The sequence below is a fragment of the Emydura macquarii genome, unplaced genomic scaffold (assembly GCF_026122565.2).
Source record: "Emydura macquarii macquarii isolate MOO-44397 ecotype Brisbane River unplaced genomic scaffold, CSIRO-AGI_Emac_v2 contig_3220, whole genome shotgun sequence".
Lineage (NCBI taxonomy): Eukaryota > Metazoa > Chordata > Testudines > Chelidae > Emydura > Emydura macquarii.
The window spans coordinates 8,187,974-8,203,703 of NW_027133357.1; the positions used below are offsets into that span (position 1 = coordinate 8,187,974).

Below are 15,730 nucleotides of genomic sequence, written 5' to 3' on the forward strand. Positions count from 1 at the left end.
TTATTTTGAGAAGGGTTGCCTGAAACACTGGCAGGTGACTGGAACCCCGTTTACTCTGCAACTTTCATTGTTGCTCCCATGCTTCCTCTACCCACATTTTTTTTTTTTTTTTATCTATAGATCATTCCTGAAGCCAAACTCTGAAGCTGAGATGGGGAAGATGCTGCTATGGGCTGGTGAGTAAATCTGATCCCTTCCCAATGACACTTTAACCATTAAAGTTTGGAGAATCCTTGCCTAGAAATGAAAGGTGTGGCTGGGATTCAAAGAAATATGTAGCCTTTCTAACATTGTCTTATGAAGGAGGTCAGACTAGATGGTTCATTGCCCCTTCTGGCCTTAAAGTCTGTGAAACAGCAGCATCCTACATGGGTATGTTTTAGCACAGACTTTGCTCTAATTGATTTTTGGCTACTTTCAACTTAGTGGGTAAGAATCACCCACATGCAGAAGGCTTATGCAGCACATTGAGGGCAGGAATGGGGTTTAAATGGTGCTGGCCCTTCTGCACAGGAATGAATTTCATCCTGAATGTATGGAGACAAAAGGTACAAAGTGCCAGACTGACTTTTTTTTCTGTTATATTTTCATTTGGGTTGCAGGTTTGGCCATTCTTGTGCAGGTGCAGCTGGGTAAGAATTGCTTATTCCCTGTTGGTGTGTCTGGCGACTGGTGGCTGATTAATGTAAATAAATACAATGGGTCAAATCCCCAAGTTCCTGTTCAATTTTCATCCATTCCTAATACAAGCAAAACGGTCACTGAATTTCATGAGAATTTTGCCCAAGTGAAAACTGATGACATGATTTTCCTCACTGTGCAAGAGTAAAATCATGCCCTCAATGTGGACTTTAGCATTGGCAAAGGACAAGGAAGTGTTACATGGTCTTGACAGGGGGAGGGAAAGTTTTAAAATCACTTGGTGTTCCCACATGGAACAAACGTACGTGTAACTTAGGGCACCTGGTGTACGTTTTACAGGTTGGACTTACAGGTGGCCATTTATTGAATTTTATAAGATCTCATATTCAAGTGGTCTCTTTTTGTCTATACTGCCAGCCACACACACCTGCAACAGATATAGTTACAGATGTCACGTTGTCTGTGAGGATGAAACGCATATGTCTTTTTGACTTGAATTGTCTACTAGGAAATGGGAAGCAAGAGAACCATGCAGAAGCACTGATGGGAATCTGGAGTACTGGCTCTGTTTATAGTTGGGTGCTTAGTAGCCAAAGAATGTTGGGCCAGATTTTTAAAGGTATTTAAGCTAATGCCTAAAGGTGGAGAGAAGCGTCTAACTCCCTGGGAGTTGGGTGCTTTGGGTCTTTTGAAAATCCTACTAGGCACTTATATATCTTTAAAAGTCTGTCCTTTCCCGCCCCTCCTCCCCCCGGGCATAGGGATTTAAAGTTTACAGCCCTGAGACATCAGTTATTAATACAGTGTATGCAGATGAGATCATGGCTCACGAAGTTTAACCAGTTGATTGTGTAGCCATGCCATGTTTGCGATGGCTGTCAGCCCATGAGTTGGTTAGATTTGCCCCACCTATGATGTATGACTACTGACATTGGTGCCACTATCTGCTATTTTTTTTTTTTTTTTACCAGGCTCTGCCTACAAACTTGTGTGCTACTTTACTAACTGGTCTCAGTACAGGCCAGAACCAGCCAAGTACACACCAGGAAATGTGGATCCTTTCCTGTGTACCCACTTGATCTATGCTTTTGCGGGGATGGATAGCCATAAGATCACCACTGTGGAATGGAATGATGAAACCCTCTACAAGCAGTTTAATGCCCTAAAGGAGAAGTCAGTAAAATCTCACGTGTAGAAGATTTTAAAAATTAGTTCATTTAAAGGTGACCTGTAAATGAATCGCATGCAGTTTTGTGTCCCTTTTTGCTTCCTTGTGTTGTATTAAGAAGTCTGAGCTTTTATCTTTTCTTTCAAGTTTTTCTTCCTGCTTGTTTTTTATTCTTAGAAATAGCCAGGATGTCAAAATCATATCTTCCCTAAGTTTTTAGTTGAAGGTCTTTTGGGTGACTCAGAAATGTGGATTGGGAATGGGTTTGTAAAATCCTTTTTTTTTTTTTTTTTTTTTTTAAAAGAGCACCTAGTTAAAGAAGTTGTCAATAAAAACAAACCAAAACCTGAGTTTTATACTGTCTGAATACAAATCACTTTCCCTGCCAATTAAAAAATTAGTCTTCCCTGATATCTTTCATGTTATAACCCTGCTAGTTCACCAGCTGTCCACAGTTTCCCTAGGACAGACAAGGTCTGAATTTATAATGTAAACAACAAGCAGGGCCCCAACAACCAAGAAAAAACAAACAATACCAATCAAAATGTAAACCCTTTCCAATAATTTTGATCTTTGTTCATCAACAAGTAGCAAAACAGGAAGTAAACGGACAGTTTTCTTTACAGTTTGCTTGATAATTGTTGGTTAAAATTGTTCTTAAAGCAGGTTTAGATTATTCTAGTTGTCTTGTCATGATTTGAAGACATAAACAGAAATAGAATTTCTCTGCAAAATTTAGAACTGGGTTTGCATTTCAACCCCAACCAATACCAAAGAGATGCTCAAATCAGAGTTCCAAAAAGGGTGTAATTATGGAATTCAGGTCCAGATTTGAACCCCTCAGAAATTTTGGAGGGGTTTTTCGAGTTTCAGGCCTTTGCTCAAATCCATCTGTAGATGTATCAATGTTGAATCTGTGAATCCAAATCATTTTCATGTCTGTAGACTTCATGTCATGAGCAAAGGATAATGGGCAAGGTTCTGATCTCAGTCAGAGTGGTGTAAATCTGGAGTAACTCCATTGCGAAGATGTGAATAGAGAAGATTGTTTAAGAACTGACAAGAGTTTTTAAAAAAATAAATTGATATAATCTTTATATATTTTGTTCACTTAATCTTTTCACCCCAATATTTTTTCCTGCTTTCTAGAAATCCGAAACTTGTCACGCTCCTGGCTGTTGGAGGTGGAACCTTTGGTACCCAAAAGTAAGACTTTTTCCTTCATTTAAAAAAAAAAATGGTGGTGTTGATGGCAAGGAAGAGGGTCCTATATTTCTTTACCAGTCTTGTGTTGATTGTTAACAAAGACAGTGGCAATCAAAATGAGGCAGTATAATGCATAGTGTGGGAGACAGGACAAGGGTCACAGTAGGAATAATAATGATAATAATGCTTAGCTGATCAGAAAATCACATCACATCCCACACACCCACACAAACTGATGAAAAAACGTTTCTGGTGATGGTAATCAATATTTTCAGATAGGCAAAGTAAGACAAATGCTGCCTGAGAACTTATTAGAGTCAAAATCCAACAATTTAGACTTTTGGATTAGGTGTGTTACAAATGTAGTAGCCGCTGAATAGTACAAACAGGTAGGACTGGTTGATATAAGGATATTTACTTTGTGTATTTTGATATGTGATTTTGACTATTTGTTGTTTTAACCATTTATAAAGCTTTAACTTTTTGAATCTCAGCAGGACCTGGCAGTTACAGCGGATAAGAAGCTGGATATGAGTCCGTTGAATCACTTCCCTTGATCTGCTGGAAATGCTCCATTAGCCTTTTTGGCAACCAGGACAACGGACTCATATCCATGGTCCATCTAGCCCCGTATTCTGTCTTCCACCTGTGACCAGTGCCAGATGCTTCAGAGAGAATGAACAGAACAGGGCAATTACTGAGTGATCCATCCTCTGTCATCCAGGCCCAGCTCCTGGCAGTCAGAGGTTTTGAGACACCCAGAGCATAGAGTTGCATCCCTGATCATCTTGGCTAATAGCCATTGATGGATCTGTCCTTCATGAACACATCTAATTCTTCTTTGAACCCAGTTATACCTTTGACCGTCACAACATCCCCTGGCAATGAGTTCCACAGGTTGACTATGTCGTTATGTGAAAAAGTACTTCTTTGTGTTTGTTTTAAACCTGCTGCCTATTAATTTCACTGGGTGATCCCTGGTTCTTGTGCTATGTGAAGGGGTAAATAACACTTCCCTACTCACTTTCTCCACACCACTGACAATTTTTTAGACCTCTATCATATTGTCCCTTAGTCGTCTCTTTTCTAAGCTGAACAGTCCCAGTCTTTTTAATCTCTTCTCGTATGGACACTGTTCCATCTCCCTAATCAGTTTTGTTTCCCTTCTCTGTACCTTTTCCATTTCTAATGCATCTTTTTTTGAGATGGGGTGACCAGATCTGCACATAGTTTTCAAGGTGTGGGTGTACCATATTTACTGACATTATACTGATAAAAATCTATCCTTCCAAGACTGGATATATTTAAAACCTATTGAATTCAATAGGCAGTCTCTCATTAACTTCAGTGGGCTTTGGATCATGTGCTATGGGATGATTCTCACAAGGTGCTGAGCCCTCTGGTCCTATCCAGCAAAGCACCTAAGTGTGCTTGACTTTATGTGAGTCATGCAGTTGACTTCGGGGGGATACTCATGTACTTAAAGCTGTGCTTTTCTGGAATGGGACCTGGGGGTCACTGCATGATTGAGCCTTCTGTTTATTTTGTTAGTAATCAACGGTTAGATGATGAAAAGAGGAGGGTAATGTTGCAATGATATGGAGGGGGGGAGAGATGAAGGGAAAAGGTTTAGGGAAGAGAAATCTGGTTACGAAAAGCATAATAAAAAGCATTAGGCATCAGCAGAGAGGTAGGGCTGTCGAGATAATAGATGGTATGATGGAAACTATGGGCCAAGTCCTCAGCTGGTGGAAACAACCTAATGCCACTGAAGTCAATGGAGGTACCTTGTTTTACACCAGCTCAGAATCTGGTCCTTTGGAAAGGCAGGAGGCCCAAAGGCGGGTGAGGTTAATAATGCAATTGTCAGACAAAAGGTATGTCTTGCAGATTTACTGCCATGGTTTCCTCACCTGCTAATCGTAAAACGTTCATCACTTCCGTGATTGATTTTCTCCGCAAGTACAAGTTTGATGGGCTAGACCTCGACTGGGAGTATCCTGGTTCCAGGGGAAGCCCCCCAGAGGACAAGCATCGCTTCACCATCTTGGTTCAGGTACATGAGTATTATCGATGGTCTGACCCAAAGCTCATCAAAGTCATTGAAGTGTTGTAGCTAAATGCTGACATGTAGCCCTGTAACCTGTCAGTTGTGCCTGTAATGCGCTTGCTTTGACATTAAATAAAGGGTGATCACAGACATTAGGGATATTCAAATTATTTGCAGACATTTGCAAATTTTAAAAAAGGCCTAATTCCCATTAGATTGTTCTTTATCCCAAGTTAACAAGACTGACCATTGCTCTTTGTTTTTAATACTTGTAGGAAATGGTAGCAGCTTTTGTTGAAGAAGGACAAAGAACAAGACAAGCAAGGCTGTTGGTTTCAGCAGCTGTGTCTTCCAGTAAAGACACCATGGATGCTGGATATGAAGTGGCTGCACTGGGGAGGTAAGTGAAATGATTTCTGCATGGTGGCTACAATGTTGCAACTTCCCACTAGCAAGAACGTAGGAAGAAGGCTGTACATTGAAAGGTCTGTTGGCTTAATTTTGGATTTACTAATAAAGTCCCAGTAGATGTCCGTAAGTAATAATCCTGAAGGCTTGTCTGTCTTGCTCTTCTTTCTTATGCACATTAAAGAATAATCCAGTGAAACCAACCCCAGGGTTAATTTGGATCCTAGTCCAATTTTATCCAAATCACCAACGTTTGGGAGCTTTGGATAAAAGGTTCCAATTTAGGCCTCTCTCTACCTCAAATGTTATAATCCAATATCTAAGGATGATCCTGAAGAACTTGCTTTCTTTATCACAATTCAGCTTGTCCTGTACTACTTTAGTCTGGGTGTTCTTATCTTAAACACTTCAGAGTTAAGGAAATGGATCCCTTACTGTGGCATTTGTTTTGTTTATATTTAGGAGTCTTGATTTTATCAACGTGATGACCTATGACTTCCATGGAAGTTGGGCATCTGTCACTGGACACAACAGCCCCTTGCACAAGGGCTCGGACGACTATGACAAAGTTCCTTTCTACAACTGTGTAAGAAAACAGATATTAATACAGGGCAATAACAATGGATCCAAGGACCACTGAAGTCAACAGAAATCTTTCCATAGACTTCAATGGATCAGGCCCAGAGTTTGGTATTTGTCTGGGGTAACAGTCATGTCACTGTTAAGGGTTTTCTCCCTGCAGGAATATGCTATGAAATACTGGCAGGACAACGGTGCCCCAGCTGAGAAACTCATTATGGGATTTCCAACATACGGACGAACTTTCAAACTTTCTACTACCAATACTGGGGTTGGTGCTCCGGCTTCCGGAGGTGGGTCTCCTGGGGCCTATACCCGCGAAACTGGCATCTTGGCTTACTTTGAGGTAAACGGCTCAAGCAAGTTATATCGATCTATGGTTCTTTCATGACCCCATTACTGTAGTATCTAAGTGCCTCACTATCTTTAATGTATTTGTCCTCCCGACCACCCTGTGAGGCAGGGCAGGGCGATTTTCCCTATTTTACAGATGGGAAACTGAAGTACAGAGAGATTTGCCCAAGGTCACACCAGAACATCTGTGGTGGAGCAGGGCCTTGAACCTGGATCCCAAGCCAGTGTGCTAACCACTGTACCATCTTTCCTCTCTATCAGATTTATAGAGCAAACTTGCTTTTTTTATTTGTTTCTCTCTCCTTGTGATGGAATTTGTTGTCATAGACAGAACTATAGATTGCTTAAAAGTCATCTCTTCCCACCCCCCAAACTTTCTGTCTCTTGTTTAAACTAGAATGTGTCCTCATATATAGTGAATCTGGCTCACTGGCTGTTAATGACTTTGATTTCCATAGGTTTGTATGTTCTTAAAAGGTGCCACCACCAAATGGATCGACATGCAGAAGGTCCCATATGCCTTCAAAAACGGAGAGTGGATTGGGTATGACAATGTGAGGAGCTTTGAGATCAAGGTGGGTTCTCGTCATTTTCATGAGACTCTCATTAGAGACCCTTGGAAACAGGAACATATAAACATCCCTTGTAGATTAGACAATACCAACTTCCGGGCAGAAATACGGGGCCAGATCCTCAGACGATGTAAATCAGAATGGCCCTATTGAAATCTGTGGAATGATGCTAATCTACACCAGCTTGGGATGTAACCCTCTGAGCAGATCCTATTAGGAATGGAGTGGTAGCGCTCACGAGGAAGAAGGCTGAGAGCTCAAGAGGAGACATGATGTTTCTTCCTAAACTTATACAATTGAAATTGCACTAAAATACTACAGAAACCTCTGTGGTGAGATGAATTTCTGCAGTGGCAAGGCCTGCACTAGGATTGGTTAGACAGGCACAACCAGAAATAACCAGGAGCTTAGAGTAAGTTTTACCTGTTCGTAGCAATCCCAAGTGGCTCCACCACACAAAAATGATCCTATATATATTTCACTGAAGTCTGATCCGTACATTCTTGCTGCACTGAGCGCATATGGCTGGGGTGCTGCACACTGCAGCATTTTTGTTTATGACTGTGAATGTATTTGCATGGGCCACTGTATTGCTTAGCAACTACTGTACTTCCTCTGAAACAATTTCTGACTACCTGGCATCAAGGGATACAAACTTAGAGATGGAAAAAACCTCTTGGGTCATCTGAGACATCCTCCTCCCAGTGCAGTGTTGTTCCCTAAGGCACATGACTAAAGGCCAGTTTTAAATAGCAGTGGACATTGCAGAAAGCTGTCTGTTCTTTTTCTGCAGACCCAGTTCCTGAAGGAGAAGCATTATGGAGGAGCGATGGTTTGGACTCTTGACTTGGATGACGTCACTGGCTCTTTCTGTGGTGAAGGAGCCAACCCTCTTGTAGGGAAGCTGAAGGCTCTCCTTGGAAACTGAGAGCCAAGTCATTGGCCAAGGAAGGAGCATAGCTGGGAGGGAAACATCATATTTGTTGTCTAGGGATCTGACCCAGTGTCCACTGGAGTTTTTCCATTGACTTCAGTGGGTACTGGATCAGGCCCTACATGCAGAAGCGACTAAAATCTGTGTATCCTAATTTTAATTCCACAGGTCTCAAAGAAATCTAACAATTGAAATAAATACATTTAACTCTCTGGAAAGCTTCCTCCATTGAGAGAATATCTGAACAATTTTATGTAGCTGACTTGGTACATTCACCAGCTGAGTTATTTCCCGGTAACAAGTGAAGGCCCTCGGTAATTTGACCTGTGCACAAACTTCCAGGTGAATTCCTGTAACTTTACTGAAGAGTAGCAATCCCATGAATAGCGAGAGTCCTGTGACACCTTAAAGGCTAACACATTTATTTGGGCATAAGCTTTCGTGGGCAGAAACCCACTTCCAACGGTGCCATAGGACTCTCGCTGTTTTGCTAAAAACAGACTAGCACGGCTACCCCTCTGGAACTCAATCCCATGAATGTTACACTGCAGTTGTTGCACAAATTAAAATGCACTGAAGTCTGTGGCTTCTGAATAAACGTATGAAAACAATATAGCGACTGGCGCATAATGTGACTTCCCACAGGATGCATAAACGTTACTTCCTTGTCCCTGATTTCTTAGATTGAAGTTAGATAAATTACACTGTCAAGAAAGACTACACATTTCTGAGTGTGATTTTGTAATAAGAGGAAGTGCAGTTACTATGAAGACCGTTAACAGTTTGCTTAAGAAATATGAGCAATGGCCACTAAAGCCTCTGCGTTCAGAGCTATAACCTGCCAGCTGTAGTGTGACAAGGGATTTTCCCTGTATTACGACGGTTTCAGAGAGTAATACAGGCCTAGCATGGAAATGATCTATCTGTCTTAGGGTTTTATACTGCTGCCCCTCATTGCAGCATCTGAGCATCTTCCAGGTAAAATCAGTACCCATAACAAAACCTCTAATGGACTTTATGGAATTTGTGGCACCTTTCCCTATTTGGGATAAAAGCTCTTCTTGCGGTGGTTTTTGTTTCTATGATATTTTTGTTTAGATTTTATTAATTGCCTTTGGGGAGAGGCTAGAAGAGGGTATCAGTGTTGGAGGATCATTCCTGTAGTGGAATTACTAGTTTCAAAACATTTATTCTTTGAGAGACTTGCAAGTATGCAAGGCTGTGGGAAGAAAGAATGCAGGAAAGGGACAAACACATGCATCTTCAACCCCTTCCTCACTCTTCCCCCCCAAAACATCTAAATGTCATGAATTCTGCCTTGTATTGCAAATGTGCTTTGGGCAGCTTGGATTTCTCGGGTCCTCCAACATGCAGGACATTGCTAGAAAAAAACCCTCATCTTTTTCATTAACTCTAAGCGGTCTTTCTAGATCCCCAGCCAATGACCTGGCAGCATCTGCCTTCCATCACAATCCGTGTAAAAAGAGCAACAGGTGGTATGGCATTTAGAAGCCTAATTCCCACTGATTTCAAGCTACGTGGCTAGGAGCTTCAGGTTTGTTAGGTGAACGTAAGCACCTGCCGCTGGCTGGAAATGCTATGCCAACAATATTACACTCCAAATAGAGCCACTGGGCCTGTTCCTCCACTGCCTTCCTTATTCCTGCACATTCTGATTTGGTAACATTGTACACCCACGTTGCACTACTGTCAATCACAGGGCAAGATCCAGGGCAGTAGAGAATCAAACCCACTAGCCCCAAAAGCCATATTGTTATTTAAACTCAGTCCCCCACTCCTCCCACCACACACACAGAGACACTGGAGAATGTTTTAAACCTGACACTGTTTTTTAATGAACTGACACCAGTCAAGCACTAATGTAAACACTGGCCAGTTCTTCATAAAGCAACGTGATTTTGGAGTCAGTAACATAGTGGAGCCAGTGATAAACCACAGTTCTTGGTGGAGCTAAAAACAGAATTGAGAAACTTAATTGGAAAGGAAAAGATATCCTCTGAGGGGCAGAACTATTCAGCTGTAGTATAAGCTCAAGTAGGCCAATCGATTCCGATGTTTCCTGAATTCTTTATCTGTAATCAGCTAAAACAGAAACACATATTGATAGACATAACAGCTTTTAAAAGTACAGCACATTGTAAACTAGCATTACAAGCAATAAGCAAGTTTAAGAAGCCCCAACATGGGTCATGAGTGTGCTTGAACATTGAACCTTTACCACTTGAGTTACAGGACTAACTCTAATTAGCTGCTAGCAGTGGGAGGTTGTTAACCTGTATGGGCGCTAGCATTAGAGGGAGACACAACACACGTTGCACTAACATATTTCACAAGGTTCCTTTTGTCCTTAGACTGGAACTGTCCTGTCCTAGATAATGTATAGTTTACTGTTTAATTCCTTTCTCCAGACCCGCTCTGCATAAATTAGTCCATGTGTGCCCGACTGTAACTTCATTAACAGTCATGTTTCCTTCCCATTGCTTCCAAGCCCCTTGCATTTCTAGCAATTTTCCTCTCTTTCTGTATGTACAGCATGCTGCACACAAAGAATGGCATTAGTCCCTCTATGTATCCGTACGATTGCCTTTGTCTGATGCCTTGATCAACCAAGTCTCAAGTATAAAGAATAACTATTTGGATGCCTGTATATAAATTCCCTACCTCTGTTCTTAAAGTTCTCCTCTCTGGCATTGGTACTAAAGACCAATCTGGAGACCCAAACTTCATTGGCCAGGTGATTTTCTTGTGTGGCAGCTTGTCAGCTTCATAAGTTCCAGGTCTAAAGGAAAATGAACACAAACTAGATCTTATTTCTGCAACTGATTTAGATGTGGAGTTCGTACGCTGCTGATTTAAAAGTGCCCCATTGATCCACTGGGAGATGTGCATGGTCTGGTCTTTGGTTCATCATACTGGAATTCTAAATCTTGAGTAGTCATTAGGCTATTCGGGGAGTCCCTGCTTACATCCCTCCTCTATGTATTTTGACCTCTATGTATTTGACCCCCCTCTGTCAAATCAGACTCAAGGTAAACTGAAAACATGTCAAGAGATGACAAAATGGGAGATCCTTGCAACAAATTTATAGTGGTTCATGGATGCTAATTTCTAAAGTCATGCGTGTAAACATGTCACGTGAAATGGAGATGTGTGAAATGGACAACACAGTCTCTCTTTTTTTTTTTTTTTTTTGCTGTGAATATGTCTTCTGTCTCAATATGATCTCAATAATCAAAGTAACAGAAATCAGACTGTTGCGCTGCAGATTGTGACTAAAAACACAAAAGATGACTTTGTCCACTGAAATACGTAAGTATGGTGGCTTTAATTTTAATCTTTTTTCTGTTGTATTGTGTTTCTGTTTCCAAAAATATTTCTTGGGGATCACCATAACCATGCTATTTCCTCCCCCAATCTATTGGTGAATATGGGGGAGTTTTTTAATGCTCATGAAAATGAAGAACTTAAGACACTAACTAGAGCCTGACACAGGTCAACACTGATGTGGTGCAAATTTCCTTTGTCATGATTTATCAACAGGCCTTAATGCTAACAAGTTAGTAGCACCCTTGTATTCAAGACCTCAGCTTAACTTGACTGGAGGCTCCATTTCACTGACTTGTGCCAAAAGATTTCATGGTTTTGTGCTGGAGTTAAATTGAAATTTCATTCTATTTTACGTAAGCAGGACTTTGGGCCTCATTCTCCACTACTTTGTGTCTTGTGTTAGTGACACCTTCAGTGATCACAATAAATCAGGCATGTGTGGTAGATTCCCATCTGAAGATCCATTTGTGCTTTTTTTTGAGCCATTTGATTCTAAAGATACATCCGGCTGATTTACCCACCCTGTCTCGGCAACATCGGAACCTCAGTGCATAGGGTGTCTTTATATTCTCCAGAGGAGATTTTCAAAGGTACACAGGATAATTAGGCACCCAGTTGCCCACCTCCCATTTGTGCTTCTGCAGTCCTCCCCTTTAATGCGCAGGCTGGCTTTTACCTTGCTACTAAAGGAGTGAGCAACAGATTTATGGTACCCAGGGTAAAGTGCTCTATCCGGAGCCTTCTGTGGAAATCGTGGTGACTTGATGGAAAAAGGGGCGTAGGCAGGCTGGAACTTTCGGTCTTTGCCCCAGGCTGATTGGTGTGTTCCTGGGCCAGGAGTCACAGTCTATTGATAAAGGAGAAGATTTAAAAAAAAAAAAAAAAAAAAAAGAAAAGGAAAGGAAAGGAAAAAAAAGATGGCAATCCATAATATGCAGGGCACTTCCAAATGCACCAACCAGCACCTAGGGCCTGATGCTCATTTGCACTATGGCTGTTCTGACAATGTCAAGGGGCCTTAAAGTGACTGTAAATGTACACATGCTGCCAAAGCAGTGTAAAGTGGTTTGAGTGTAAATAAGACTCAGGACCCATATATTCTGGGAATTTTCTAATTTTCTTTTCTTTTTTGGATGGTTAGAGATGCTTTGGTCATATACCTTAAAGCCAGGTGGTCTTCCTGGAGGCTTCTATGGAACTTTCCTATTAATCTTATATCATTATGTGCCCTATCGCTCCTAAAATTATCATCTTTTGGGAGCAATGAAGGAATCTGCAGATATGTAGAATATTTGTGTGGAAGTCTGCAATTACCAAGCATCCTGAGTTTGGTCGCTTTTTGTGTCTCTTTAACTGATCCACTCTTTCTGAAGTGCCTATCACAATGGTATCCTGACATCATCATAAACAGCATGCTATTTATGATGAACATCCTCTTAGCTGAGGGAAGTAAGAACAAAGAGCTACTTCAGCAGGGTAAGAAATTCATGCAATGAAGGGGATGGAAGGTTTCCTTGTATTTGGTTACTTTATCAGCTGTATGGGGGGGATAGTTGAATAATTTCCCCACATTTCATCAAATCAGATAAATCTGTAATGAAATATATACATGTGACATGCAACTGAAGGAGAAATTCACCCTGGATCAGCATAAGACCCATCCATCACTTAATTTCTGTTTCTTTGGTGGAACTTAAGTGGTGCAGTCAGAATGAATTTCACCCAGAGTGAATAAATATCTAACCTAACAATCCTTGTAGAACTATTTTATTTTTATAGAGCTCTGACTAGTAAAAGAAAAAGTATTTCCCTCCCGGCCCCCCAAAAAAAATGTCAGGGTAGGAGGACTCGTTTTAGGTCTGTGTGAATCATGCACCAGATTTGCCAAGGAACCCAGCATCCAATATGCACCCAACATGTTCAGCAATTCTGAAAATCGGGCCACTTACGTAGGTGCCTAAATGGATAAGGGGTGTTTTGGAAAATCCAGCCCTATATGATTAATTCTGTCATCAAATATCTGCAGCAGCCAGCAGAGTGAATGGAAATTGGGCCTCCATATATCAGGCACTTAGGATGGAATTGCAGTGCATTCATTTTTAAATTACTCACATGAATGCGCAGCAGCCTTGAAGCACAGTTGAGAGTGCTTTCCTTACCTTGCAATCTGGTGGGAAACGGAGGGATGTTCTTGCTCCCAGTACATAACCTTTGATGCTCTCTGGTTTATGAGCCAAGGCATATACCATGCTACTCCTCTGTATGTAAAAAGCAGAAGCCTATTTAGTGACAGTTATGAGGTTTAGTATCAATATAAGGTTTAATGGGTTTGAGCATCTAAAGATCACACGAGTTAAAGTCTCTTCTCTCAAGAAAAGGCCTCTTTTCAGTTTTCACCATTGCAGGGGGTGGGTTGGTCTTGTGGGTAAAGGCTGGGAATCAGGAGGTGTTGGATTCAGTTCCTGGCTACGTCACACCTGTGTGTGTGTGACTGAGGGGGATGTCTCTTTCATTCTCTCTCTGCCTCAGCTGTAAAACGAGGGATAATAATCCTGTCCCTGTCTTTTGTTTCTACTGGGTACAATTTTTAAAACCGTCTGACTTTCAGTGAGACTTAGGCTCCTAAATCACTTAGGTGCTTTTGAAAAAAAATTCCCCTGGTCTTTGTAGAGAGCATTTCAGGGCAGGGGCCCTCTCATTAATACATGTGCACCCCAAAGCCCCAGGGGGCCTCCAGCTGGGTTGTTGACACGAGTTGTTACTCGACCGCGGGGCCGGGAGTGCTCCTGCACAACGACTCACCTCCTCATTGTCGTAACTCCCCGGCCCGCGATAGGGGTCCCCGAGGATGGGCACCAGCTGGTTCCCCAGGCGGTCTGGGGCGTGATGAAAGGGGAAAACTTTCCTGGCCTGGCATGATCCAAACGAGTTTCGCTTCTGCACCGCTGCACATCATGCAAAAAACAACACAACAAAAAACACAACACAACACAGCTGCTGATCAGAGCAAGCAACGGGGGGTGCCCGCGCCCGGGGCACGTGCAGTGATTTAGCCCCAGCCAGTGGCTGGGGAGCTCAGCCCTTCCCTGCCCTCCAGCCGCCGGGCACGGACGGGGGGAGCGCCGCCCGCCTCCGCTCACCTGTCAGCTCCCACTCCCAGATCATGCCGCCCGCCTGTGTACGGCCCGTTGCTATAGAGACGGGCAGGGGGCGGGGCCGTGGAGGGCAGCCAGCCCCACGTGGAGCGTGAGCCGCCGGGGGGGGAATGCCCTGGTCCCGGCGGCCGGGGCAGTTCTGCTCTGCTCTGCTCCGCGCTCCAGCCCCAGGGAACGTGGGGGGCCGGGCCGGGCCATCCCATCCCATCCCGCGGGGCGGAGACGCCTTTGCAGGTGGAGCCGGGTCATCCTCCGCGGGAGCCCAAAGCAGCTGCCGGCTGCTGCCTGCTCTCGGCACGCGGGCTCAGAGTCGGCGGGGGCTGGGCTGGGCTGGGCAGGGCTGGGCTCGGGGCGAGACAAGCTGCTGTTGTGTCTGTCCCCCCCCCGGGGCCAGCCCCTATCCCGCCCGCTGCAGGGTTTGAACGCGTTCCTCTCCGCTGGGCCTCGCCCCCCCGGTGCACGGAGCGGTGCGGATGCTTTGCGGCTAGATGTCTCCCGGCTGGCCAGAGCCAGGCAGCTGGCACGCTGGGATCGCTGCCTGTCAGTCCCACCGACGCTGTCTCGTTGTTTCCTTGGTCTCCTCCGCCTGGCTCTGTCTCCCTCTGCTGTCTTTGGTTTTAGTAGATGGTCAGCTCTTGGGAGGGGCGAGAGTCGTCTTTTTGTCCCGTCTTTTTACAGCACCGAGCACAGCAGCGGGCCTGGTCCATGACTGGGGCTCCTGGGTGCTAGCACCATAATAATAATCAAAAGATAAAAGCAGAACAGACTAGAAGAGCAACACCCACAGCATGGGTTCCCCCCATCCCCCCAAAGCACCCAAATGAATCAGATTTGCTCATGTTTTCCCCTCCCCCATGCTTAAAAATCAGTCTTCGTTTGGGTGAACTCTGCCAGCATCGTCTCTCTTATCTCACCAATGTCTGAGGCAGTAAGAGCTGCTGTCATGGTTGTTGAAGTGTGCAGTTGGCACTAATGGGCAGAATGATGGATTTGACTCCTTTCGGAGGGGGTTCTTCATTCAAGGTATTGGCCAGAAATTTCTCACTGTTTTTAATATGGGTGCTGCTCCATTGCCGGGATCAACTAGGGGAGCGCTAGACACGGTTCTTGCAGCCTCTGGTGTTTTTACCATCCTGTTTTGTTTTGCTCAGCAGAGGTCTAGCTGACAGTGTGATAAAAACACTGTTTTAAACGGCACATTTTGAACTTTGGGACAAATGCATTGTTCCTTGAGAACGATGTTGGTAGGTTGGTTTGTGATTTAAGTGTCTAGTTTGGAATTTAGGAGTTCATTCCTGACTCTGCTATAGATAA

At 43.4% G+C, this 15,730-nt stretch overlaps 2 protein-coding genes across 3 annotated transcripts; one reads left to right on the forward strand and one right to left on the reverse strand.

The window, feature by feature from the left end:
* The first annotated feature begins 124 nt into the window (after positions 1-124).
* Positions 125-8,424, forward strand: LOC137142216 (acidic mammalian chitinase-like). Its single transcript, XM_067531459.1, has 10 exons — positions 125-176; positions 603-632; positions 1,614-1,815; positions 2,960-3,016; positions 4,907-5,072; positions 5,342-5,466; positions 5,937-6,060; positions 6,217-6,399; positions 6,866-6,982; positions 7,773-8,424. Exons 1-10 carry the CDS (start codon positions 152-154, stop codon positions 7,905-7,907), a joined length of 1,164 nt encoding a protein of 387 aa, XP_067387560.1. The 5' UTR covers positions 125-151; the 3' UTR covers positions 7,908-8,424.
* A 1,327-nt stretch (positions 8,425-9,751) lies between these two features.
* Positions 9,752-14,746, reverse strand: CIMAP3 (ciliary microtubule associated protein 3). Of its 2 annotated transcripts, none has more exons than XR_010916883.1 (6): positions 14,402-14,746; positions 14,064-14,206; positions 13,421-13,519; positions 11,938-12,108; positions 10,596-10,713; positions 9,752-10,016 (listed from the first exon to the last, which is right to left on the reverse strand). XR_010916883.1 is itself a non-coding variant. In XM_067531574.1 (6 exons), the coding sequence occupies exons 1-6, from the start codon at positions 14,622-14,624 to the stop codon at positions 9,948-9,950; spliced, it is 786 nt and encodes a 261-aa protein (XP_067387675.1). In that variant the 5' UTR covers positions 14,625-14,746; the 3' UTR covers positions 9,752-9,947. The 2 variants fall into 2 exon arrangements, 1 of the variants encoding a protein (XP_067387675.1); XM_067531574.1 differs by having other exon boundaries at positions 11,975-12,108.
* Positions 14,747-15,730: the final 984 nt, after the last annotated feature.